The sequence below is a fragment of the Lycorma delicatula genome, chromosome 9, assembly GCF_047948215.1.
Source record: "Lycorma delicatula isolate Av1 chromosome 9, ASM4794821v1, whole genome shotgun sequence".
NCBI lineage: Eukaryota > Metazoa > Arthropoda > Insecta > Hemiptera > Fulgoridae > Lycorma > Lycorma delicatula.
Genome location: NC_134463.1, coordinates 118,938,100 through 118,964,670, shown reverse-complemented (window position 1 = coordinate 118,964,670; position 26,571 = coordinate 118,938,100). Strand labels below are relative to the sequence as shown.

At 31.0% G+C, this 26,571-nt stretch overlaps 1 protein-coding gene across 1 annotated transcript; it reads right to left on the bottom strand.

The window, feature by feature from the left end:
• Positions 1-16,636: 16,636 nt before the first annotated feature.
• On the bottom strand, positions 16,637-25,664 carry LOC142330213 (uncharacterized). The gene is made up of 5 exons (XM_075375344.1): positions 25,531-25,664; positions 21,697-21,796; positions 20,386-20,487; positions 20,133-20,288; positions 16,637-16,772 (listed from the first exon to the last, which is right to left on the bottom strand). The coding sequence occupies exons 1-5, from the start codon at positions 25,662-25,664 to the stop codon at positions 16,710-16,712; spliced, it is 555 nt and encodes a 184-aa protein (XP_075231459.1). The 3' UTR covers positions 16,637-16,709.
• Positions 25,665-26,571: the final 907 nt, after the last annotated feature.

Genomic DNA, 26,571 nt, shown 5'->3' with positions numbered 1-26,571 from the left:
ATAATTCCCGCCAATAACTAACTACAAGACAAAACATCTCGGTGAATTTCTTTAGTTACACTCATAATGGTTCTCATCGTCTCCCCACTGCGGAATGACGTCATCTATAGACTATTTTAAACAACAAAATTATTCCATCTAAAAACTTGGTTCGCAAACTGTTTCATTTACCATCAATTTTTTTTTAACAACCGACCATCCATTACACGCCGTCTAATATTAAATTGTTTTTAAAATTTACTATCAATCTTGCCGAACTTATAATTAGATAAAATATTAAAGAGAATAAATTTTCACTTAAAACTATAAATGGACATATTACTACAACAGCCAACCATACACAAAGGGGTTATAACGAGATTTTTAATTATTATTTAATTACATATAATAATTATTTTATATACGAAATCAAGCTCAAGATATAGTACATGTAAATACGGACCCGCACGCGCGCGCACATACAATGTTGTTATTAAGTGTTACTATATTTTTTAAATATCAAATCAGGAATTAAAAAAAAAAATAGTATAAATCTTTTTTAGATGTAACATGACCTATTAAAGAGGTAGCTACTTTACCTGCTAGACTAAAAGTTCCAGATTCTATACCCGGTTAAAATCTAAGAAATATATAATAGTGCAGTCTCTAATGACTTTCAGTCATCTTCTCAAAAAGAAAAATAACAGAACTGCATCTTTTATGATGTAGATTATAGAAACCACGAACGTTACGTAAGGAGGTAATGAATGATTAGTATTATTTCTAAATGTCAAAGTTATCACATCTAGCCGACCTCCATATTTCACGGTTCAGCCCGTCTACAATATCCAAATCAAATGGGTGTGTAAGCGCGTACATACACCCGTAGATCTATTTATTAATTCACTTTATTATAAATGTAAAGCCTAATTTTATTTTATTTAGATATTTAAAAATACATTTCGTCGTTTTTAATTAATACGTGGCTCTCAATGAATAAAACAATTTAATCCAAAAATTTTTGACTTTATTTAATTGTGTTATAAGATAAACTCAATCCTGCTATTGCGTAAGTGATTTATAAAAGCACTAAACTCTGTGTTAACCTTGAACGTTCGTAGTAGGTGGAGTGAGGAATGTTTACAAAACAACGAAAGCCGGCTAGACAGCGCAGAAAGAACTTTTTTTTACGCATTTAAAACAAATATTCTTATCTGTTTTAAATAATTTATAAATTTTAACTAGCAGACCCGGCAATGCTTCAATACGCTATATTTCAGTATATATATATAAATGAACACAATTGAAAGTTAGAAAAGCATTAACAAAATGATCATTACGGAACTTCACAAAATTTAACCTTTCCTTTTTACCCTTTCGCCCTTTAACTTTTCCCTTCTCCCTTCCCAATTTTAATTTTACCACGTTCCCTTTTCCTTTTCACCGTTTCTCTTTCCTTTGTCTGCCTCCCTCTTCCTTTTTCTCCTTTCCCGTTTTCTCCTTCTTCCATTTTTTGATTTTTTACTTTTCCGATTTTTCCCTGTATCGTATAATCTTTATCTTTTCACCTTGTACTGTTAACTCCGAATCTAAATTGTTCTTTAACATCGTTAACCGCTAGTTCTATGTAATGATTAAAAAGTAACGGGGATAGGGAACATCCTTGTCGGACTCCCTTTCTTAGTACGGCTTCTTTCTTATGTTCTTCAATTATTACTGTTGCTATTTGGTTCCTGTAAATGTTAGCAATTGTTCTTCTATCTCTGTATTTGAACCCTATTTTTTTTAAAATGCTGAACATTTTATTCCACTCTATGTTATCAGATGTCTTTTCTAAGTCTATAAATGTCGGTTTGTTTTTCTTTAATATTCCTTCTATTATTAATTTTAGACCTAAAATTGCTTCCCTTGTCCCTATACTTTTCTTGAAACCAAATTGGTCTTCTCCTAACACTTCTTTCCACTCTCCTCTCAATTCTTCTGTGTAGAATTCTAGTTAAGATTTTTTTTAATTAAAAGCGAACCAAATCGAACTGTCAGTTACAAATCCTTTTGTTTTTTTTGTGAAAAAATTATTAATTATACATTTAAAAAATACATTTTTAAATATATTATATTGATAATAGTTTAAAAGTATTTTAATATAAAAACTATTAACTCGAACATTAAAACTAATTAATGCAGATTAATAAGGAAATAATAATTTTAAAAAATCTAACAGTATAAAATAAAAAGGTGGCTTCTGAGCAAAGATATAGTGGAAAAAAAAATTAAAATTGTGGTAACTTTGTATTAGTGGTGATTGTATAGAGAGAATGGACACCAAGGTCACGTAACTTCTGAAGTGTATCTGTCACTCGTCCATCCCCTGGTTCGCGCCGGATTCGTCAAAACAACTTGACAACAGTGTCAAAATATGTGTTACATTGATGAAAAATTATATCACTTTATAATATTATTAGCTGCTTCCAATGTATAAAGCGATGTAGTGAAAATAAACAAAACTGACATAGTAATATTTTCTTTCTGATAACTTATTAATCTAATATAAGTATTATTAACGTTGTCAAATCAGCAAATAATATTTATTTCTGTGCGATCTGTGCGTTTTTAAAACAGTATCAAATTTCGTTTATATGATTATTTATAATTAGCGTATTCGTATATATAGGAGTATTTTATATGAATCTAAACAACCTTTTAGAAAAGAATTTCGGCGTGTAAACTTGGTAAGTTCTTTCAATAATAATATTTTATATTAAGAAAAGTAGTTACACAATTAAATAATGTGATTTGCATTTAAGTTAATATTAATTACAAGGTTAGGAATAGGTAGCATTAATTAATGGATTTAATGAAAACGTTTTATCATTTGCACTCTGTAGGCTTTAAAATATTATTATTTTTAGTTTAGCCGAATATATTTTAATTAAATAAAATAAAATTTATATATATTACTTTATAAAAATATACAATAAAACAAAATAATTTTCTTTCAAGTAAGTTCCGATACACTAGAAGAGGAATTGGTAATTCATTTGTAGATTTGAATTGTTGAATATTTTATAGTAATATTTTTTACAGTATTAAGTTAATATTTTAAAGCAGGTGAGCTTGAAAAGACCTTAGGTAAGAATAAGTTTTCAAATATGTCTTTTATCCATAACCTGAGTATAAATTCCCTCTTTTGCAAATATTATTATGTATAATGTTTCATGTGTTTTTTCATTACATGTCAGTTATTTTTTTTTAAATTTAAACTGAACATTTTCATTTTTGCATCTATATATATATGTATATATATGCAGCGATTTTTTCATGTCATCTCCTTCATATTCATATAAATGCGGTTATTTTAAATTTATCACATGACAGAATATATTCTACAAATATTCACTTAACTTCTCTTACAATCCTCACTCAAGTAAGAAAGTAAGAATAGTATGTATTTCCATTTCCTTTACTCATCTATCTTTCTTCTGCTCATTCTTTCTTGTTTTTTTTTTTCTTTTTTTAATGAGGTTAGGGTAGTTTTTTTTAGAAGTATTGTTTAGAAAGTGAACCAGCAAATCAATAATTTTTTTATATATTGTTTTGGTCATCGTGTTAATCACCAATAAACAAGAAAAAAGTGTTACTCTATCGTAGTTTTTAAATTTTACCATCTTTTTATTGTAATGATACTGATTGATTTTTTTTTACTTTTTCTTAACTTATGAGAAGGGCATAAGGTTTAATTATGACACAAATATTAGTAATCAAATAATCATATTTTTATAAACTTTTTCTAATGGAAATGACTCTCATATAGAAAAAAAGAACCAATTCAATTCATACTTTACTAAGTATCATCCGAGTTAGTCCCTCGTAATTAACAGACTATCCCCATGAAAAGTTTTATAATTCAGTACTGTGCAAATGTAATATACATTATTTATAGACTAAATAATTGGTTATTGTATACAATTATTTATAATTAAGGTTAATAAGACAACATTGGCGAGGGTTAGATTATGTTTCCTGCCGATATATTACGAAGTTCAGAAACTCGTTTAATTCTATTAAATGTGAAGTCAAAAAATGCAATATAGTGAAAACATTATAAGCCAAGATTATTATCTTTGAATGCGCATCATCTTTCTAAATAATTACTGATCCTGTTATTGTAATAAGTTATAAAAGAATTTGTTTTTCGATTTAATTACATATTTATTATTTTTTTATGATATATATCATGCTTTATTATATATATATTTTCCTGTATTTATAATATTTTTTCTTTTTTTCTGCATTTATAGAGGGCAGTAATGGCATAAGTCGTACAATATCACACATCATTCATCATCATTGCGGGGCGTATTTGATCCATTAACATCACCAGGTGTTGGACGTACCGGTCGTTTAGTTAATTTCAGCAGTTTTCGAATCTCACATAAATCGACACCAAACCCGTTGAGACGTAATACTACACGAGCAGGAAGACAATTGAGTCAACCGGTAGATGATACGCACGCAAGATCATATCAAAATATATGACAATTATCTGTCGATCCGACTTTACTACCTAGAAATAATAATCATGGTATTTTATCGGGATTACAATTAATTCAGAGATCGGCACCGCAAACCCCATTAATCGATAATAACAATCAGACGAGCCAACGATCAAATAATCCTACGATTACATCGAATGAAGCGAATCTACATCACAATCGCCTGTTAATAATAAATCGTCTTTATTTTTATCGTCTGTAGGGAAATCTGAATCGCCGAACGATATAAAATTAAATAGATTATCAAGTGATAATGTGTTTAATAAAACTACACACAGATCTGTCTCGATGAATTTTAGTACAACGTGTGGTTGTGGAAATTCTAATTCTCCATCTTCGTCGCATTTAACTGAAACTATACCGTCAGATAGCGTAAGATGATTTTCAGATTACTAAGATTATCTTTCTTTTTTATATTACAGGTGATTTTTTGAAAACGCTGAATTATTTACGATATAAAAAAAGGAGATAATCTTAGTCCATATTTGATTTTACGTCAATATAATTATTGTAATGTCGCATGATTATTGAGAACTTTTTAGTTTTTCTATTTTTTTTTCAAATATATAAAATACTTAGTCAAAACGTTTGTTATACCTGTTAAACATTTTTATTAATTGTACTTGGGTCTTAGCTGTAAGTAATTTAATTGCGTTGCTTATAATATTTTTGTAAAATAATGGTGGAATTTTTAAAAAGTCAGTTAATTGAATAAAGTAAAATGAAAAAATGATGAACAATTTTCCAAGAATTTTACCTGTTCATTAAACTCTGAAATGTCCTTCTTTAGTTACCTTACAGTCAACAAAAAAACATTCAACGATTTCCTGTACATGGGGTGATAGAAACCGTTTCAGTATTTTTCTTTTAAAAGTTGTAAAATTTCTTATTTCAACACTTGTGTCTAATGATTTCATATATAAAAAATCCATTGAGGTAAAATATGTATATATTGGAAGGCAACCTACTCGTCCTTTATGAATCCCTTTCTATTTGGGGCACTCCATATCCTTTTAAAATATCAAGGAAATTGTTTCCCATTATAGCCTATTTCGGGTAAAAAATTGGAATCTATAACTCGTGTCTCATGTCACGCATTAAGTTTTGGGTCATAAAATTGATTTCCAATAATACGTAGAATTTCAATACATTGGTACATATTCGATTGTTCAGATTTACTTGTCCCAAAACATGAAGTGTAAGCTTCACCAATGAAAACGTATTATCTTCTGTGGTGTGTTGATAAATATTGTATAACATCTGAATTTTATAATCTGTAAAATATAATTGTCTTTTTTTTTTAAATATGGTGAAAAGATTTTATTTTTTTGGAACACTTAACTTTATAGAACCACTTTTGTACTGTTTTTTTTACAAGCTACAAAAATAACATGTACACATACAATAACTTATACACTGATTTTTATTGTGGTTGTGACTACGTCAGTAGGTTGCCCATTTCACTTGAGTTACTTGTCCTGTTGGTGAGTATTATTTTTGATTGGTATTTCTTCATCAAATACGCAACGGTATTCATACCTTTCTTTTCCCTGTTTAGCCTCCGGTAATTACCGTTTAGATAATTCTTTTTTGGGTTTCTGAAAATCCACATGCTTAATGAAAAAGTGCATCACGCTCCAAGAATTACGGTATGGGTCGCTATCTCAAGTAACGGAGTAATACAGCCATTCTTTTTTGAAGACAGTGAACAGTGAACGTTTTTTTTTTCATGTTTAGCCTCCGGGAACTACCGTTTAGATAATACTTCAGAGGATGAATGAGGATGATATGTTATGAGTGTAAATGAAGTGTATAGTCTTGTACATTCTCAGTTCGACCATTCCTGAGATGTCTGGTTAATTGAAACCCAACCGCCAAAGATCACCGGTATCCACGATCTAGTATTCAAATCCATGTAAAAATAACTGGCTTTACTAGGACTTGAACGCTGTAACTCTCGACTTCCAAATCAGCTGATTTGGGAAGACGCGTTAACCGCTAGACCAACCCGGTGGGTTAACGGTACATACCTAACACTTCCTCAAACTTAGTGAACCACAAAATATGTTGAATCGTTCTCAGACTAACCAACCTTGTAACTTGAATTTATTTATTGAAAAACTTAAGAGTTTTTTCTTAATTTTTATGTATTTATGTGCCGTGCTTTGTTCCAATATTATGATTATTTGAAACCCACCATTATTTCACAGATATGTAAAGCATCATAAAGTTATAAGAAGTGATGTTTAGACAAATTTCAATTTAAAAAAAAAAAAAAAAATATTATAATTAATAAAAAGATTTATTCATTTTATTGTGGAATGGAAAATTATTTAATGATTGTTTTCAGTTATCTGCTGAGACGTCCATCTATATTTATTTTTATATATGAATCATTAATCATATTAAAATTTGAACATAAACTAACAAGGGAATGCTGATGTTTATCATCTTTTTATTAATAATTCAACTTTTTGTGGGGGGATCATAGGAACTTGAAATTTATTACACCGGCTGTACTATATGAATTGTTTACAATCCTGAAATTTTAAGTCGATCAAACTTAGTAATGGGAATATAATTAGCTTAATTTTATTAGAATTTTTTATGCATTTCTGAATTGGATTACTAAATATCCAAGAAACTTGAAAGATATATTCATTTACGTAGGATTTTTTACTATTTAATTTTAGCCGTGAACCAATATACAGGTTATCATAAAAGAATGGTGCGGTTATGAACATGGTTTAAATTAAAACAGAATTAATTACAGTTTATGTTTTTTATTTTTCAAATTGGTCGTCTCAAACATTCTTTTACATAATTAATAAATTTCAATATGTGCGCCCTTAGTCGCTCGACAAATGTCCAAATGATACTCAACTTCTCTCCAAACATTAGTTAACATTTCTTCGTTAATGGTTGTCATTGCTTCATTAATCCTGTTTTTTAAGTGGTTTAGGTCGCAAATTTTTTGTGTATAAATAACGCTTCTGATGTACCTCCACAAGAAAAAATCGCAAGGTGTCAGGTCTGGACTCCTTGGAGGCCAAAGTAGGGATCCTTGCCGGCCTATCCATCGATCTCCAAATTTTTTGTTCAAAGCGTCGTTGACCGATGCATTGAAGTGCGGGGGAGCACCATCTTGTTAGAAATGAAGTCGATGAATGTTTTCCGAGTTCATCCGGCTGAGGAAAGCAATAATCGGTTAACATGTCAAGATACGCAACTCCATTAATTGTTTTTTCAGCAAAGAAGAAAGGCTCTATTACACAATTTTTCATTACACCACACCAAACATTAACTTAGGCTAATCGCTTTGTTTCTTAATAATTGCGTGTGCGTTTTTAGAGCCCCATATACGTGAATTGTGTCTGTTAACGCATCCATTCACATGGAATGTAGCTTTGTCTGTAAAAATGATATCGTCTAAAAACGATTCGTTTTCACTTATTCTGTCCGACATTTCAACAGCAAAATTGTAATGTTTTACACCATCATCGGGTTTCAATTTTTGCAGTATCTGGATTTTATAAAGGTGTAATTTCAGTTTTTTACGTAAAACTTTGTGAACTGTTGATTTTGGAATACCTAATTCGACGGGGGATGGCCTTCCCAGGACTTCTAATTGCCGATCGTCTAATTAGTTCAACCGTTTCGTCTGGTACACTTGATCTGCCGGTTGATTTCTGTTTCTTAACCGATCTAGTTTCTTCTAATTGTTTGAACCGACGTGTTATGTTATTTTTGTGTGGCGGATCTCTTCCGAATTCACTTCGAAACGCACGTTGAACTAAAATTACAGATTTTAATTCAGCCATCAATAAAACACACTTTGCTTTGTCTTTATCCGAGACACTGCTGGCAAGGAACGGAGGGGGTGGTGTAGCGACCTGACACGCTACGAGGCTGGGATCTTCTCCCCTCGGGAGGGAATTGAGATGTCTTTATCCGAGAACATAGTAAATCACTAAACTCACTGATGTTGTGGTTATTACTGCTGATAAACAAACTTTTGGGTTGGACATCTAGACATTGGGTTGGACATCATTTGGGTTAACATCTAGAAATTTCCCTACATTCTTCCTATGAATTACTGAAACCGCATCATTCTTTTATGATAACCCTGTATTGTTGTAACAAAAATAATTGTCATTTTGATTAAGCTTATAATGTTTCAAAATCGACTTTATTTAACACAAGATTATGCCAGGGTACATGAGATCTTAATTATGTAAAGTTTTATCCCCCTGCAGACAAATGTTGTTAAGACGCTACGTGATTTCATCTGTTGTTAGTTTTCTTATGTTATCATTAAACATATTTTATAAATTAAAATGTTTGAATCGTTTAACTGGACATTAATTTTTACTCGAGTAAACATTGTTACGTACAGCACGTTCTGTCTTCTAGTATAATATCACCGGAATCTGTAGTAACACCTTGTTGTAATCAATTTCTAGTCATTTACTAAATTTGTTATGTAAAATGGTTTTCCATTTGAAATGGAAAACCATTCCTTTCATTTGAAAGGAAAATCTCTCATTTCATGTTATGCAATCCTTTGCTGATTTTTTGTATTACGATTTTAAAATGTTCGCACGTTGTACATCACTCCATTGTTTAATAGTAACAATACTATTGTGTTGCGGTGTGTATACAGACATGTTTAAATAAATGGCAGTCTTGCCATCATTATTATGAAAATTTCATTATTATATTGTATTAAACTATGACTGTATGTTATTTCTGATAAAATTTTTGTATAATGCAGGAATTATTAGTAATAAATAAAGAAATATTGATTTTGACTTGTTTTTTTTTTTTTTAGTAAACATAAAATATAACATTTCTTATAAATAAGAATAATTCTCAGTATAATTGTATTTTGTATATGTTTGTATACATATATATATATATTTATTATTCGTCATTTAGATTAGTAAATAACCGACTTACTACTATATGTGATTTATATGGGTACCATTATTTTAAATGTTTTTTTCTTTAAAAGGAAAAGCAAAAAAAAAAAAAAAAACATTAATTAAATACAAAAGTTGTAAATAGTTGATGTGAGAAAAATAAAACAGAAGAAATATATATATATTTATTGATGTGATGTAATTTAATTTATTAATTATTAATTTAGATTTAAGTTTATTCTGATATAATTATATTATTAAATAACTATCGAGGTGTGATAAATCATATACTTTTAATTTAAAATCAGCATTCTAGTTAGGATATGCGACTCCTTGTAAATAATTCCTTTATGGATGATTAATCCTTAAATGAGTTTAAGTTTATATAATATCTATTATTTTACGAGTATGAAAAAAATAAATGAATCAAAATACGATAGAGGTACGTTCTTGATTCACGATTCCTTGCCACGGCGGAAAAAAATGATTAATTATCCGATAAAACTATAGATTGATTATACTTTCTTTATAATTAGTGAAGTGAATAAACTATACTTTTTACTTTAAAGTAAATACTGGTCAAGTAAAGTAAACCCTTGAGACTAAGTGAATAACCTTTTACTAATACATGTTATGTTATATACATGTTAATTAATGTTACTAATAAATGTTACAAGTAAACACTTGTAACATTTGTAGTTGTCCAAGTATTTGCCAGTAGTTTTCCCATTTTGCTTTTACTTATCCAGTATTCTCTTTACTTATCAAGGAAACACTTATATGATTCATATCCTGTAGATCATCATGTTCAGGCACGTTTGTCAATACATCAAACGTTTCTTTTGTTTTAATCTTTTCCCATCGCAATGATCCGCGGTTGATTGGTATCCGCGAAAATATGTTGGTATCTGATCGCCTCAAAAATTACGATAATTTAATTGCAGAATTATTTTGCGCATTTCTACCGCGTTTTTTATTAGCGAAATTTTTTTTTTCTTTCTGTTATGAAACATAGATTGCTGATTTTAAAAATAATACTTTCAAGCAAATCGGTTGAAAATTGGGCAAAATATGATGAAAAACCCGTGTCATAAATCACAGATTAGTAACATATGTTAGTATAAGTGAACGTAGATTCAGAAAACTACGTTTTATAAAAATTCCCACCACTCAAAAGGCTATTCATATTGACAAAAAACCATTTTTACTGTAAACTCTTATTCATTACGAATCGTTATGTGTTACATGTTTACCGATATCATTTGTCAGAAAAGATATTTATAGACCTAAAGTAAAGTGACGTATTTATGACCACAAATTCTTCCTTTTTTTTTTTGCGTGTCGTATATCATAATTTATTATGTGTTTCAATACATCGATATGTTGCTAGTAAGATAAGCTATACATTTCTGAGAAAAAAATGGTCATATTCTTTCTAGTCTAAATAAAACATTTTACATCGTATAAACAAAATAAGCGACTTAGATGCCATATGAAATGATTTCGTAACAGCGTTTTAAAACTGTCTCCCAAAAGGCATACCGTACCATTAAATTTAGCCATGGTTTGGCAAACACTGCTCAGTTTCCAAATGCGACTGTCATGGGTGCTACCCGGCCAAGAAGCATCAAAGCTAGTGATTTTTTCAGTGGAATCACATGTTACCTGAACGTTGATGCTGGGATACTTCTTACGGTTTACCTAACAGTCTCCGTAGCGTGCTGGTTTATTTATTTCTAAGTGCGTGCAATCGACAGCACCTATTACGCTCGGCATTTTAAAGCGAGAACTCCATTTTCTCTTGGCTTCATTTAACTCATGAGCATTCTGTGGAAAGTGAATCCAATCAGATGCCTTTTCGTTTATTTTATTCAGAACGTAATCGAAAGTTTTGCATACTGTAGAACGGTGAATCCCGAAGTCTTCACTGACACCGTTTTGAAATCCAGGGTCTGATAAGTACCGCAAAAATACTTCCATCTTCTGTTGCGATGACAGAGCACCTCCTCGCTTTTCATTACTTTCTTCCAAAAAAGCGTTCGTCATAAATTCAACTGATTCTTTTGTAAAACGAATTAGTTCTTCATATCTTCTTGGACTCAATACTCGCCTTTCTTTGTAAGTTTTTGGTTGACAAATGTTGACAAAGGCAGCCATACCAAGTATAAAAAATTAAATGAAAGTTTGATAAGGTTACTAAATAACTACCTTGAAATTCTACCGGTAAATACTTGAATACTCTTCCGAACTTAGGATTTTATTCACTCGTTTTAAGTAAAGTCTGACCGGAATCAGTAATTGCGTGTAGTTACAAGTAAACGCTTGATAAGTAAAGGTTATTCACTTCCCTATTTTACAAGTAAAGAGAATACTTGTCAAGTATTTGGTTTACCGTTGTTTATTCACAGAACTGCAAGTAAACACTTGTATAATTGCAAGTAAAAGTAAATACTGGTTTTTATTCACTTCACTAAATATCGTGTTATTTGCAGTGAACAGTTTTATCATATATATTATGGAATAAACTTTGTTGTACATAAATACCTAAACTTTTTTTTTTTTATTTTGCCTATATTGCATAGCATTACAGTATACGAATACAGGGCGTTACATATTGTTTTTAGGAGTTACAAAAATTCAGTACAAAAAAAATATTTCACTTACCTAATGAAAGTTATACGAGGTGATGCAGGGACTCAAACAGTTTTTGTTAAAATCTATAAATGTTCAATATGTGCTCCTCTGGTGACACGGCACACATCAACATGAAAGTCTAGCTCTTACCAAACTCGTTCTAACATGTCATTTTCGATAGAGTTGATGGCATTGATTATGCTATCTTTTAGCTCAGCGATATCGTGCTGCATCGGTGTGATAAACACCTTATCTTTCACGTAACCCCAGAGAAAGAAATCACATGGCGTGAGGTCTGGTGATCTTGGTGGCCACAGCATAACGTGTTGGTCTTCTTCAGACTCACATCCTATCCAGCGCCGAGGTAATGTGTTAAGGTACTGTTGAACCTCGTTATGAAAACCGGCAGGACAACCGTCTTGCTGGAAAATGAAGTCGTTGAGTAGCTGAGGCTATAATTTCCTAAAAAAAGAACGGCCAATACACTGTCTCACGAGAGATCGCACAACAAACGTTTACTTTCGGAGATTCCCAAATGCATTTCGCATAAGCATGTGGGTTTTCAGTTCCCCAAACTCGCACGTTATGACGGTTTACTTTGCCGTTAATACGGAAAGTAGCTTCATCGCTGAAAATTATCTTGTTTAGAAAACCTTCATCTAACAACATATTTTCCTGTAACCGTAAACAAAAATCTATCCTACGTGTTTTATCTCCATCAGAAAGACGCCGGATTAATCAAAGACTGTATGATTTGCATAATAAACGTTTACGGAGAACTCTCCACACTGTTGTTTTCGGAATTCCTAATTCTCTGCCTGCAGCCGTAGTCGATTTTGACAGGTTGCAAATGAAACTTGGACGCACGCGTTTGACATTGACTTCTGAGGTTGACGGATGACCGATTGATTTTCGCTTGCACAAGCAACTGGTTTTACTGAATTGTTTATACCGTGCGCAAATTGAATTGTCACTCGGTGGCTCTTGATGAAATTTCAACCGAAACGCACATTGCACAGAAATTACTGACTTTGACGAGTGAATTCTAACACACAAAACGACTTCTCGCTTCCCATGGCAGCCATTTTCTCTACTGTCGATGCCTAGCGCAAATGGTTTACTAACTGCCTAGTATATGTGAAAAAACTATTTGAAGTACTCTTTTGTACAGTACTTGTTTTATTCTTATAAGTGAAATAGTTTTTTGTTAATGAATTTTCGAAACTCCGAAGAACATTATGAAACGCCCTCTATAAAGAAAAGTACTCTAATCAAATCAAATTTTGTATGTCGGGTTTTGCATATCTTAATGTTTTGCTACCCACTCTCGCAAAAAATAATTCACAATTTTGGTATTGAAAGATTCTGTAAGGATAGTTGTAGAATATGTATTTTGTACATAAGTCTTTTTTTATCTTAATGTCATCATGCTGTTTGGATAAAATTTGGCTTGATAATTTCTGTAAATAGAATATTGATGTTACTTAATTTTGTCAGTTACAATCAGTTAATGGGCCAAAAAGATGTGCAATTTACGGTTCCTATATCTCAAAAGGATAAGAAAAAAATTGTTCCTCATAATTTAATGCCTTTTAAGTAGTTAAAATATTTTCTGATGCTTTTTTAATATTCAAACCAAAGATGACCGTTTCTAACATAATTTTTCTGTTAAAAATGTTTCTTAAATATATTTTTTAGAAATTCCTTAAATAGTTATTTTTCTGAGAAAACGTATCCAGAATATATATCGAATTGGAACTTTTATGAACCGATCCCCGAGTGTAGAAAAAATTTGAAATTTTATGTGTAAGAAAAAAAAAGAAAAAGTAGTAAAAACTGTTCATTTGAAGTGCGTCATCATTCAAGATCTTCTGAAATAGAAAATTATGAAGAACTTTAAATGGAAAACTTATCCTAAATTTTCGAGTCCATTATCAAAAATACTCTTCAGGAATGTTTAAAATGTTTCCAGTAAGCCAGTAAATCTAACTTTTTTAAACAGAAATTATAAAAACATTTTTACGTATGAATTTTGTATCTAAGCTGTTTCCCCTAAACACAACCGCTCAGTAGTTACACCTCATCTACAAATGTACTTATTGTCAATATATAGAATTATATAACATATTTTTTAAAAAGTGAGACTTTCTAAGACTTTCATGGATTTTTTGGATTAACTTCCATAAATTTTAATCGTATAATAATTATTTTAAAAACTTACTTGCAAATTTATATGTATTTTTAAAGCTGTTTTTCCCAAACTTTTCAATTCTGAGTACCTTTGATGAATTCAGATTTTCCCAAAGCATCGTATGTCAAATTTTCACAAGTTTTCTTTGCAAAATCGCCAATAATTTTTCTAAGACTATGGACAAATGAATTACACAATTTTTGATCAAATGGTAACTAAGTGGTCTGCATCAGTTCCTACACTAAATATTTTGTTGTACGATATTGAATTGAAAATAGAAATAAAATGTTATAATGTAGTAGGTGATCTACTGATGTAGTTAGTTCTTAGATGGCGCCGCTGAAATGCTACATTAACATAAGAGAATAAATATAATCTAATCAAACTTAACCTACGCTCACTACTTAAAGTTGGCAAGCATAGGTTAACTCTTAGCGCCACGCCTTTTTTTTTCTGTTTAGCCTCCGGTAACTACCGTTTAGATAATACTTCAGAGGATGAATGAGGATGATATGTATGAGTGTAAATGAAATGTAGTCTTGTACATTCTCAGTTCGGCCATTCCTGAGATGTGTGGTTAATTGAAACCCAACCACCAAAGAACACTACCACTATAGATCTAGACCACTAGATCGGTATCCACGATCTAGTATTCAAATCCGAGTAAAAATAACTGGCTTTACTAGGACTTGAACGCTGGAACTCTCGGCTTCCAAATCAGCTGATTTGGGAAGACGCGTTCACCACTATACCAACCCGGTGGGTTCTTAGCGCCACGCCTAAATCAGTAAAACTTTATTTATCCCCAGGCCAGACATTTTTTATTTATCAAACAAAACCATTAGGTGTGCATCAAAATTATACACATGGCCGTTTTGACATTGCTAAAAATGTATCAGATTGATACACATGGCGCTAAGAGTGTTAAGTTTGGTTAATTTATAATTTTATGTCTGATGTAGGTATTCAGATATCAAGTTTAGCTAAGAGATGGATTTTGTTTTTGTTTAAGCGATAGTTTTATCTTTATTAGATAAACGATAAATACGTAAAACAAATTGTTAGGGATGTAGGATGTAGAGGGTATACTGAAATGAATCGACTAGCACTAGATAGGGAATCTTGGAGAGCTGCATCAAACCAGTCAAATAACTGAAGACAAAAAAAAAAGAAAAGATAAACGATAGCGATATGTAGGGAATACTAAATAAGTACATCCTATTTAGATATTCAGATATCCAGTTTACCCTTCCTTACTAGCTAAGCGATAGCGATAACCTTTCAGTGGCGCCATCTAACATCTAACTTACCGACAACAGATCGGTTGCAGGCATCTTCTTGAAAAGTACCCCATTTTCTTTGCATAGATTAAATATTTACAAACTTTTTTAAAATTTTATCACAGCTTGATTTAAAAATTGTTTTACAGCAAAAAATAATGCCAGAATAAATAATAAATAATTGTTTTATGTATAAATTAAAATTTGTTCCTTATTGAAATCAAATTTTTAAATAAAAATAAAATAATTTCAATTTGTTTTAATTTATTTATTAAAAACCTTTTTGTTATATTTACATTAAATTTTTTATTCCTCCTAAGATAGTAAGATGAAAAATTACGTTTATTTCAATTGATTAGTAAGTATCTTGGTGCTCCCTCAAAACATCATTGTTTAGTGTCGATAAATATAATCAGTCATGCAGTCCAATATTTGAAAAAAATAAATATTATAATAGCTCCTTGCATTTATATTTACGAATGTACAATCTTTACTAAAAAGAAAATGATTATTCGTTAAAATAAGTAGTATTCTCATCTAAATCAAACTACTGACAACGGTACACAGCTATTTTCATATTAATCAACATCAAAATATTTCAACTTATAAGAAAGGACTTTATTATTCATTAAGAAATATACGAACTGTTTAAAATAAAATTAAGAAGTTTTCTTTTACAGAAACAATTTTACTTTTTCGATGAAGTTTTAAATAATACTAATTAAACATTTTTTAAATGTTTAATTAGTATTAACACATTATTAATATAATCTTTGTAAGTATGTACTGGTCTGAATAAAAGATATTTTTCATTATTTCAATGTAAAATTTTTGTTATTCTTATTTATGTGAAATTATTTACAAAAACTCAATTCTGTGATTGTATTAGTATTTTTTTTACGGGTGAATATACATTTAGTCTTGTGAGATACCTCTCCCTTTATTTCCTGTGTGATGTAACAGGGTTGCTAGTTAGCTTGACGATAAATCTGACTGTGCTTTTAACTAAAGTAAAACGACTGACATTTAAAATTTAAAAGGATATTTAAGAGGTTAAAGTTGTAAAAAGAAACCTCATTAAATAAAACATTTAAACTTTATATTCTAAAAATTATCAACACTTAAAAATCATTTATTAATTTATATACTTTTATCTTTTTTTGCTGTTGAATTGTAACATCAGATTGCAATACGAGTACGAGACTTGTAGAACCTAAAAATAAAGTAAAAATAATTTTATTATCATTAAATTACTTAATTGACTTCTAACATTTTTTAAGTTATGCTTTTTTCTCCAATCTTCCATTCTTAAATTTCAGGGCTCACTGCTTTTGGTAAACTTTGACCTCTTAACAATCAAATTAAACTGAATACAAAACCTTTATATTCAGTTATTTGTCACCTCTATTTTTAACCGTACTTGTTAATCGTTTGATTTAATCAACGGATCAAAGTTTTATACTAAACATTTAAAGTAATCCCAAGAAGAGAATTTCTACGGCTTCAACATTATGAGTAAAAAAAAGTATCTATTTTGAAAAATATGCAACGTGCACAACAGTTTTGAAAGAAATATTACAATTAGATATGCTCTATATATATTTTTTTTTGTCTTCAGTCATATGACTGGTTTGATGCAGCTCTCCAAGATTCCCTATCTAGTGCTAGTCGTTTCATTTCAGTATACCCTCTACATCCTACACCCCTAACAATTTGTTTTACATATTCCAAACGTGGCCTGCCTACACAATTTTTTCCTTCTACCTGCCCTTCCAATATTAAAGCGACTATTCCAGGATGCCTTAGTATGTGGCCTATAAGTCTGTCTCTTCCTTTAACTATATTTTTCCAAATGCTTCTTTCTTCATCTATTTGCCGCAATACCTCTTCATTTGTCACTTTATCCACCCATCTGATTTTTAACATTCTCCTATAGCACCGCATTTCAAAAGCTTCTAATTTTTTCTTTTCAGATACTCCGATTGTCCAAGCTTCACTTCCATATAAAGCGACACTCCAAACATATGCTTTCAAAAAATTTTATTGACATACAAATATACATCAAAAATAATTAATTTTTGATGTAAACAAATTATATTTATGACTGAAGACTCGTTTTGCTTGTGCTATTCGGCATTTTATATCGCTCCTGCTTCGTCCATCTTTAGTAATTCTACTTCCCAAATAACAAAATTCTTCTACCTCCATAATCTTTTCTCCTCCTATTTTCACATTCAGTGGTTCATCTTTGTTATTTCTACTACATTTCATTACGTTTGTTTTGTACTTGTTTATTTTCATGCGATAGTTGTTGCGTAGGACTTCATCTATGCCGTTCATTGTTTCTTCTAAATCTTTTTACTCTCGTCTAGAATTACTATATCATCAGCAAATTGTAGCATCTTTATCTTTTCACCTTGTACTGTTACTCCGAATCTAAATTGTTCTTTAACATCATTAACTGCTAGCTCCATGTAAAGATTAAAAATTAACGGAGATAGGGAACATCCTTGTCGGACTCCCTTTCTTATTACGGCTTCTTTCTTATGTTCTTCAATTATTACTGTTGCTGTTTGGTTCCTGTACATGTTAGCAATTGTTCTTCTATCTCTGTATTTGAACCCTAATTTTTTTTTAAATGCTGAACATTTTATTCCAGTCTACGTTATCGAATGCCTTTTCTAGGTCTATAAACGCCAAGTATGTCGGTTTGTTTTTCTTTAATCTTCCTTCTACTATTAATCTGAGGCCTAAAACTGCTTCCCTTGTCCCTATACTTTTCCTGAAACCAAATTGGTTTTCTCCTAACACTTCTTCCACTCTCCTCTCAATTCTTCTGTATAGAATTGTAGTTGAGATTTTTGATGCACGACTAGTTAAACTAATTGTTCTGTATTCTTCACATTTATCTGCCCCTGCTTCCTTTGGTATCATGACTATAACACTTTTTTTGAAGTCTGACGGAACTTCTCCTTTTCATAAATATTACACACCAGTTTGTATAATCTATCAATCGCTTCCTCACCTGCACTGCGCAGTAATTCTACAGGTATTCCGTCTATTCCAGGAGCCTTTCTGCCATTTAAATCTTTTAATGCTCTCTTAAATTCAGATCTCAGTATTGTTTCTCCCATTTCATCCTCCTCAACTTCCTCTTCTTCCTCTATAAAACCATTTCCTAATTCATTTCCTCCGTATAACTCTTCAATATATTCCACCGATCTATCGACTTTGCCTTTCGTATTATAAATCTGTGTACCATCTTTGTTTAACACATTATTAGATTTTAATTTACGTTCCCCAAAATTTTCCTGTATGCTCCGTCTATTTTACCAATGTTCAAACTCTTTCCACTTTGAATCAGTTTTCTTTATTCCACTCTTCTTTCGCTAGTTTGCGCGTCCTGTTTATAGTATTTCTTAATTGTCGATAGTTCCTTTTTTACTTTCTTCACACTAGCATTCTTATATTTTCTACCTTTATCCATAATCTGCAATATATCGTCTGAAATCCAAGATTTTCTATCGGTGTTCCGCCTAAGTTCGGTTCTGCTGATTTAAGAATTTCCTTTTTAACATTCTCCCATTCTTCTTCTACATTTTCTACTTTATCTTTTTTACTCAGACCTTTTGAGATGTCCTCCTCAAAAATCTTCTTTACCTCGTCTTCATCAAGTTTCTCTAAATTCCACCGATTCATCTGACACCTTTTCTTCAGGTTTTTAAACCCCAATCTACACTTCATTACCACTAAATTATGGTCGCTACGAATATCTGCTTCAGGGTAAGTTTTGGCACGATTTAAGAATCAATTTCAACGCGTACCGGTTATGGAATACGTGCTCGATGCCCTAAGCTATATAAAACATTAGACCGATAATATTTACGGAACACGCTTGAAAGATAATACTTTGAAAATTAGTGACAAATCTATCCATTTCGATTAAGACGATGGAATTTTTATAGGCGACAAAAAATCCAAAGGCACTCGCGGATTGTTCCTTCTTAATAAAGAACCGAATCCGTACGTTAATACCGAAGAAGACGCGAGTACATCCACTCTGTCCAACGTAATAGTACAATCGGTAAAATTTAATATATACATTATTTTTTTTGATTTATAATTCAAAATATTACTGTAAACCTTTTCCAGAGAATTTTGACAATACTGTACGATATTTGGGAAAGAAAAAATTAGAAGCTTTTGAAATGCGGTGCTATAGGGGAATGTTAAAAATCAGATGGGTGGATAAAGTGACAAATGAAGAGGTATTGCGGCAAATAGATGAAGAAAGAAGCATTTGGAAAAATATAGTTAAAAGAAGAGACAGACTTATAGGCCACATAGTAAGGCATTCTGGAATAGTCGCTTTAATATTGGAAGGGCAGGTAGAAGGAAAAAATTGTGTAGGCAGGCCACGTTTGGAATATGTAAAACAAATTGTTAGGGATGTAGGATGTAGAGGGTATACTGAAATGAAACGACTAGCACTAGATAGGAAATGTTGGAGAGCTGCATCAAACCAGTCATAAGACTGAAGACAAAATAATGCTAATATATAAGTACAAGTTACCTTTAGTAAGAAATTTAAATCCAATACATATAAACCGGCCGGCTCCATTTTCAATGGTTTTTGAGTACCGATTAATAACATTTTGATTCCGTGTTTAAACCATATCGGTTTATTTTGCCACGGGCTTGAAGCTACCGCATTCCATAGATGTTCACTCTAAAAAAAATAATAATTATAATTTTACACGTAAAAAAGTACCGACTATCATCCGCAAACATTCAATAATAAGTTACGTTATCCAAAATTATCTTACCGTATTTATTAGATATTGTCCCATAACGCAGATCATTCCGTAACAGCCAATAGTTGCTAAATATGCCATCACATATTTTCCTTTGCCAGAAATTTTATTGTTCTAAAAAAAAAATATATCATTTTAAAATATAAATACATTTTTGAACGCTTAGTATGCTGATATATAAAAATATATTAAAACGAATAAACAACGGGAAACCAATTCACTACTAATTTCCTGGGCCCGTAACAAATTGACTTCATCGGTGATGATTGCCTATGACGTATGCTAAAAGCGAAATAAAACCGCGATGAATTATTACATTAATAATCCATATTAAAACAATAAAATTATCATCTACCGTACGCCAAAATATATAAAAATCAAATCTTTGAATATAAACGGACGGACTTAAGAAATCTAAAGCATTCGAAAACATCGTCTCATTTTTCCTAAGGTATTAGAAGTTAGCTTCTAAATTAAACTTTCGACGCGATGCCGCATAATAGACACAATCCGCAAGGGTGCTGTGTACAATTAATTGCAGGCAACAGAAATGGGACATCGTTCTGAGTCATATACGCATGAGATATGCTTGGTGTGTCCTATTCGCAAACGGCAAATTCTCCTTTCGACGGTTATTCGTGCACGGTAGCTCTACGGTGATAGAGTATTCTTAACAGGACCAAGTTGATTGTGGACGGTAGCATTCCGTACAGTTCACCACAGGTCACGGGCCACCCTCTTCATAAAAAAGGCAAGATCATCAGAAAGAACACAATTAGTGAAAGGAGGCTGAAAAAAATTCTTTTGCCGCCATACCGGCGCGCTCATCGCCTGTAATTCCAATATGGCTGGGGATCCTGCAGAAGCTCACAGTTGTGTTACGTTGAGTCATTTGAGAAATAACACACTGAATCTTACTGGTAAGAGGGTGACTGGAGTACATGTCACTAATCGCGTATAAGGCACTCATGAGATCTGAGTATATCATATTATGGTATTTACATTAATAAATGTGGAATAGTAATAAAATTAATAGTATGGAAATTAATTAAAAGGTAATAAAATTGCGTTTATCTATAATAATAAGTGATATAACAGTGACTTTTAATATGTTTTTATCGGACCATACTGTGATTCATGTGTTAATTGCGTTAGATTCATTTAAATATCTGGCATCTCAATCCTTCGTACTGTAAGAGGTTATAGTTTTTTCATTTGTAAAAAAATGCACGACAGAAGCATCACGACTGTTAAAAGATCAGGTGATCTTTTTACAATCATTCAACACACTTGTATATTAAATATTATTATTATTATCATTACCTGAAACATGCAATACAGAAGAACACTGAAATGGAAGCATATCACTTGATTAAATACCAAAAAAGTAAATTTCAGTGAATTATATACATCTTTCACCTTCCTGAAAAAAAAAATAAAAAATAAAATTTAGCCCGAGACAGAATTAAAAAATCTCTCTGTTTTATCCAACAGAATCTCGGTTTGAATCGCACTCAGGCTTGATATTTTCATGCCAAGCCTAATTCTCACCGTTCTTTCGACAGAGATATCTCATTAACTACTGTAACTTATGTTTTTAAGTTGAATTATAAGTTGTATTTGCTTTAAATAAAATAAATAAAGAAACCTACAAAAGTTTACAGACTTAAATTTATGTCAAAACTAAAAAACAAATAAATTTTTAAATTCAATTTTCTAAGGAAACAAAAATTTTTGTTTGTATTAATATTTTTTTGCGATCTGAATAAAGAATTCGATTTAATTGCGCATTTTTTATTAATGAAAAATCATAACAGATATGGCATCGGAATAGCTGTTTACAATCAGTTTCATTAAAAATTTACCAACCGCAAATAAGTAGGTGAAATTTCTTCTTTTGATAAGAATAGACATGTAAATTTAGATCTGGATGTAAAACGCGGATTGCCTTGGAGAACTGTTCTAGGTCCCTTGCTTTTTCTTTCTTTATTAAACGAGGTGTCACAAAATCTTAACCCGTTTATTATAATTATTCTCGCCGATGACATTACTATACATATATATATTTTTTTTTGTCTTCAGTCATTTGACCGGTTTGATGCAGCTCTCCATGATTCCCTATCTAGTGCTAGTCGTTTCATTTCGGTATACATCCTAGATCCCTAACAATTTTTTTTACATATTCCAAACGTTGCCTGCCTAAACAATATTTTCCTTCTATTTGATCCTCTAATATAAAAGCGACTTTTCCAGGATGCCTTAATATGTGGTCTATAAGTCTGTCTTTTATTTTAGTAATATTTTTCCAAATGCTTCTTTCTTCATCAGTTTGCCGCAAAACCTACTCATTTATCAGTTTATCCACCCATTCGATTTTTAACATTCTCCTATAGTACGGCATTTCAAAAGCTTCTAATATTTTTTTCTCAGATACTCCGATCGTCCAAGTTTCACTTCCATATAAAGCGACGCTCCAAATATATACTTTCGATTATCTTTTCCTGATATTTAAATTAATTTTTGATGTAAACAAATTATATTTCTGACTGAAAGCTCGTTTCGCCTGTGTTATTCGGCATTTTATGTAACTCCTGCTTCGCCCGTCTTTAGTACTTCTACTTCCGAAATAACAAAATTCTTCTACCTCCGTAATCTTTTCTCTTCCTATTTTCACATTCAGTGGTGGATCTTTGTTATTTCTACTACATTTCATTACTTTCGTTTTGTTCTTGGTTATTTTCATGCGGTATTATATATATATATATAAAATTTAATACAATCAAAAAATTATTCACTGGATTAAGTGTAACCACCTAAATTTTATATACGGTTAAAACCGTTGTTTTTCAAATAGATTTATTTTTTATTTTATTTATCATTTATTTATTATTTATTTTATGATTTATCATTTACTTTTTAGTGTAAAAATAAATGGGTCAAAATTCCATTCAAGATATCGGTAGGATTTTATTTGCCCGCAGAGCGAGATTTCTGAATGTTTTATAAGATGGAAAATTGTTGTGAAAATATAAAGAAATTTTGTTAGTAAGAAAATAAAACCGTACTGTTTTTTTTCGAAGCGTCTTAATAAAAATGTAATATTGCCGTAATTATTAAAGATTATATTTAATATTTCATTATTAAAGATTACTAATTATTAATACGATTCTAGATTAAAATTATTTAATATAATTTTCGTGTAATATCATTTCTTGGGCTCCCTGATGATGTCTAACAGAGTTTTTTTATGTATAAAAACAGGTTTTCAGATCATAAGTTGAATAGTGTAGACCTATATTTAGAAAAAAATGTTAACTTACTCTTGAGGTTATATTTATAAATGTAAAATTTTCGCTAAAATGAATAATAGTCACTAATTTTAAAAAAGAAAATATTCACCTTTATAAAACCACAAAACGGAACTATTTTCGTACCTAATTTTCTAAAAAAACAATAAAAAGATTTTTCAATAAAAACAATATTGCTTTATAGATGAATTGTTAAATTAATTAAAAATCTACATTTTCTAAATCATGTTCGACATGTATATAAAGAAATGTACAGAAGAATTGAGAGGAGAGTGGAGGAAGTGTTAGGAGAAAACCAATTTGGTTTCAGGAAAAGTATAGGGACAAGGGAAGCAATTTTAGGCCTCAGATTAATAGCAGAAGGAAGATTAAAGAAAAACAAACCGACATACTTGGCGTTTATAGACCTAGAAAAGGCATTCGATAACGTAGACTGGAATAAAATGTTCAGCATTTTAAAAAAATTAGGGTTCAAATACAGAGATGGAAGAACAATTGCTAACATGTACAGGAACCAAACAGCAACAGTAACAATTGAAGAACATAAGAAAGTAGCCGTAATAAGAAAGGGAGTCCGACAAGGATGTTCCATATCCCCGTTACTTTTTAATCTTTACATGGATCTAGCAGTTAATGATGTTAAAGAACAATTTAGATTCGGAGTAACAGTACAAGGTGAAAAGATAAAGATGCTATGATTTGCTGATGATATAGTAATTCTAGCCGAGAATAAAAAGGATTTAGAAGAAACAATGAACGGCATAGATGAAGTCCTACGCAAGAACTATCGCATGAAAATAAACAAGAAGAAAACAAAAGTAATGAAATGTAGTAGAAATAACAAAGATGGACCGCTGAATGTGAAAATAGGAGGAGAAAAGATTATGGAGGTAGAAGAATTTTGTTATTTGGGAAGTAGAATTACTGAAGATGGACGAAGCAGGAGCGATATAAAATGCCGAATAGCACAAGCGAAACGAGCCTTCAGTCAGAAATATAATTTGTTTATATCAAAAATTAATTTAAATGTCAGGAAAAAATTTTTGAAAGTATATGTTTGGAATGTCGCTTTATATGGAAGTGTAACTTGGACGCTCGGAGTATCTGAGAAGAAAAGATTAGAAGCTTTTGAAATGCGGTGCTATAGGAGAATGTTAAAAATCAGATGGGTGGATAAAGTGACAATTGAAGAGGTATTGCGGCAAATAGATGAAGAAAGAAGCATTTGGAAAAATATAGTTAAAAGAAGAGACAGACTTATAGGCCACATACTAAGGCATCCTGGAATAGTCGCTTTAATATTGGAAGGACAGGTAGAAGGGAAAAATTGTGTAGGCAGGTCACGTTTGGAATATGTAAAACAAATTGTTAGGGATGTAGGATATAGAGGGTATACTGAAATGAAACGACTAGCACTAGATAGGGAATCTTGGAGAGCTGCATCAAACCAGTCAAATGACTGAAGACAAAAAAGAAATGTACATAAATACGTGCTCAAAATTATTTTCAGTGTCGTCTTCAGAACAGTAAATTATTTTTTATTTATTAATTTTTTTTAATGTTTAATATTCTTTCATGCGTTTATACGGTAAATAACTAATATGGACTTTAATCAAATGTGTTTTTTATTTTATAATTTATCTTATATTTATGTACCTATTAGAATAGATATTTATTTATTAATGTCAGCTGTTAGGACAACTCTGTCGTGAATGCCGTACTATCATCGCGTTTCGAATATAAAATTTCCCTAACTAATTCTAAAAATCTTTTTTTAATCAACCTTACCGAACCTTTCCTATAAAGAAAATAATCTTCCGTAAAAATAAAATAAAAAATGAACACTTACTGTATTATTATGAGGTGATGGCGATGTACATTTATTAAAAAATCTTTCAATTTTAAATCACTTAATTCAGTGTCTATCGCTGATAAATCTCTATTAAAATTATTTTCATTCAATTTATCGATTACGTTATCCATATTTTCAATGATATCGCTTAAATATTTCAATTCTAAACAAACGAAAACCAAAGAACACGTATCTAATAATAACCACATCAAAATCGTTGTTAAAGATACAGTATATATTATTATTTGCATAATTAAATTTAGACTCAATATTATTATGTTGTCATTATTATAAATTGTAATCAATAATAGCGACGGAAAAGGTGTAATTACGTCATTTAAATCGATTTTTTCAGTATTTATCGCGTGTAAAATGTATGCGATTGTTGGTACAACGCACATAAATCCCCAGTACACAGCTGTTTCAATCGATATGAACCTGTAAATAAACCGATTAAAAACAATAATTACCGTTAAGGTTTATGAATTGACTTTTTATTTATCATTTTCAGTTCTCTTGTTTCTGTTTTGATAATGATGAAAAATTAATTTTACATGACGTTTGAAAAATATTAAGTATCATCGGGAAGCGAACGCAGAACTTTCTGAATCAGAGCTGAGACGCTTCCGCTTCCATTAAGCGGGTGATAAAATACTATAAAAAATCAGATTTAAATGTACTCACTCGTTTCTCATATCCCTAAAATATTTTTCTTTACCGACTGATGAATTAATGACCGCAAAAGCTTAAAAAGATGCTTATTGAACCTGGAACTACGAATGCAAATATAGCCTATTATATTATTTATATTATTCCGTTGCCTATTATACAGATTGAGCAACATAAAATTGAACCCGTAATGAAACCGCTACCCAACACTATTTGTGAAAGATTCTCACACAACTAGCGCGATTAGTGGATGTATGTTACTACCGATTGTTGCTGCCGTTTGTCAGGTGGTTACTTACTAGTGCAGTATACGTTTTGTTGCACTGCAGTTGTGTTTGTGTAAAATGCCTCATTCAATCCAGGAGAGGA

Excerpts from the sequence above, each read along its gene's own strand:
- LOC142330213 (XM_075375344.1), bottom strand. The coding sequence starts at position 25,664 with ATGGATAACGTAATCGATAAATTGAATGAAAATAATTTTAATAGAGAT. Across the intron at positions 21,797-25,530 it reads CATCACCTCATAATAATACA|GAAGGTGAAAGATGTATATA; the intron begins GTAAGTGTTCAT and ends TTTTTTTTTCAG. Across the intron at positions 20,488-21,696 it reads TTCTGTATTGCATGTTTCAG|AACAATAAAATTTCTGGCAA; the intron begins GTAATGATAATA and ends TTTTTTTTTTAG.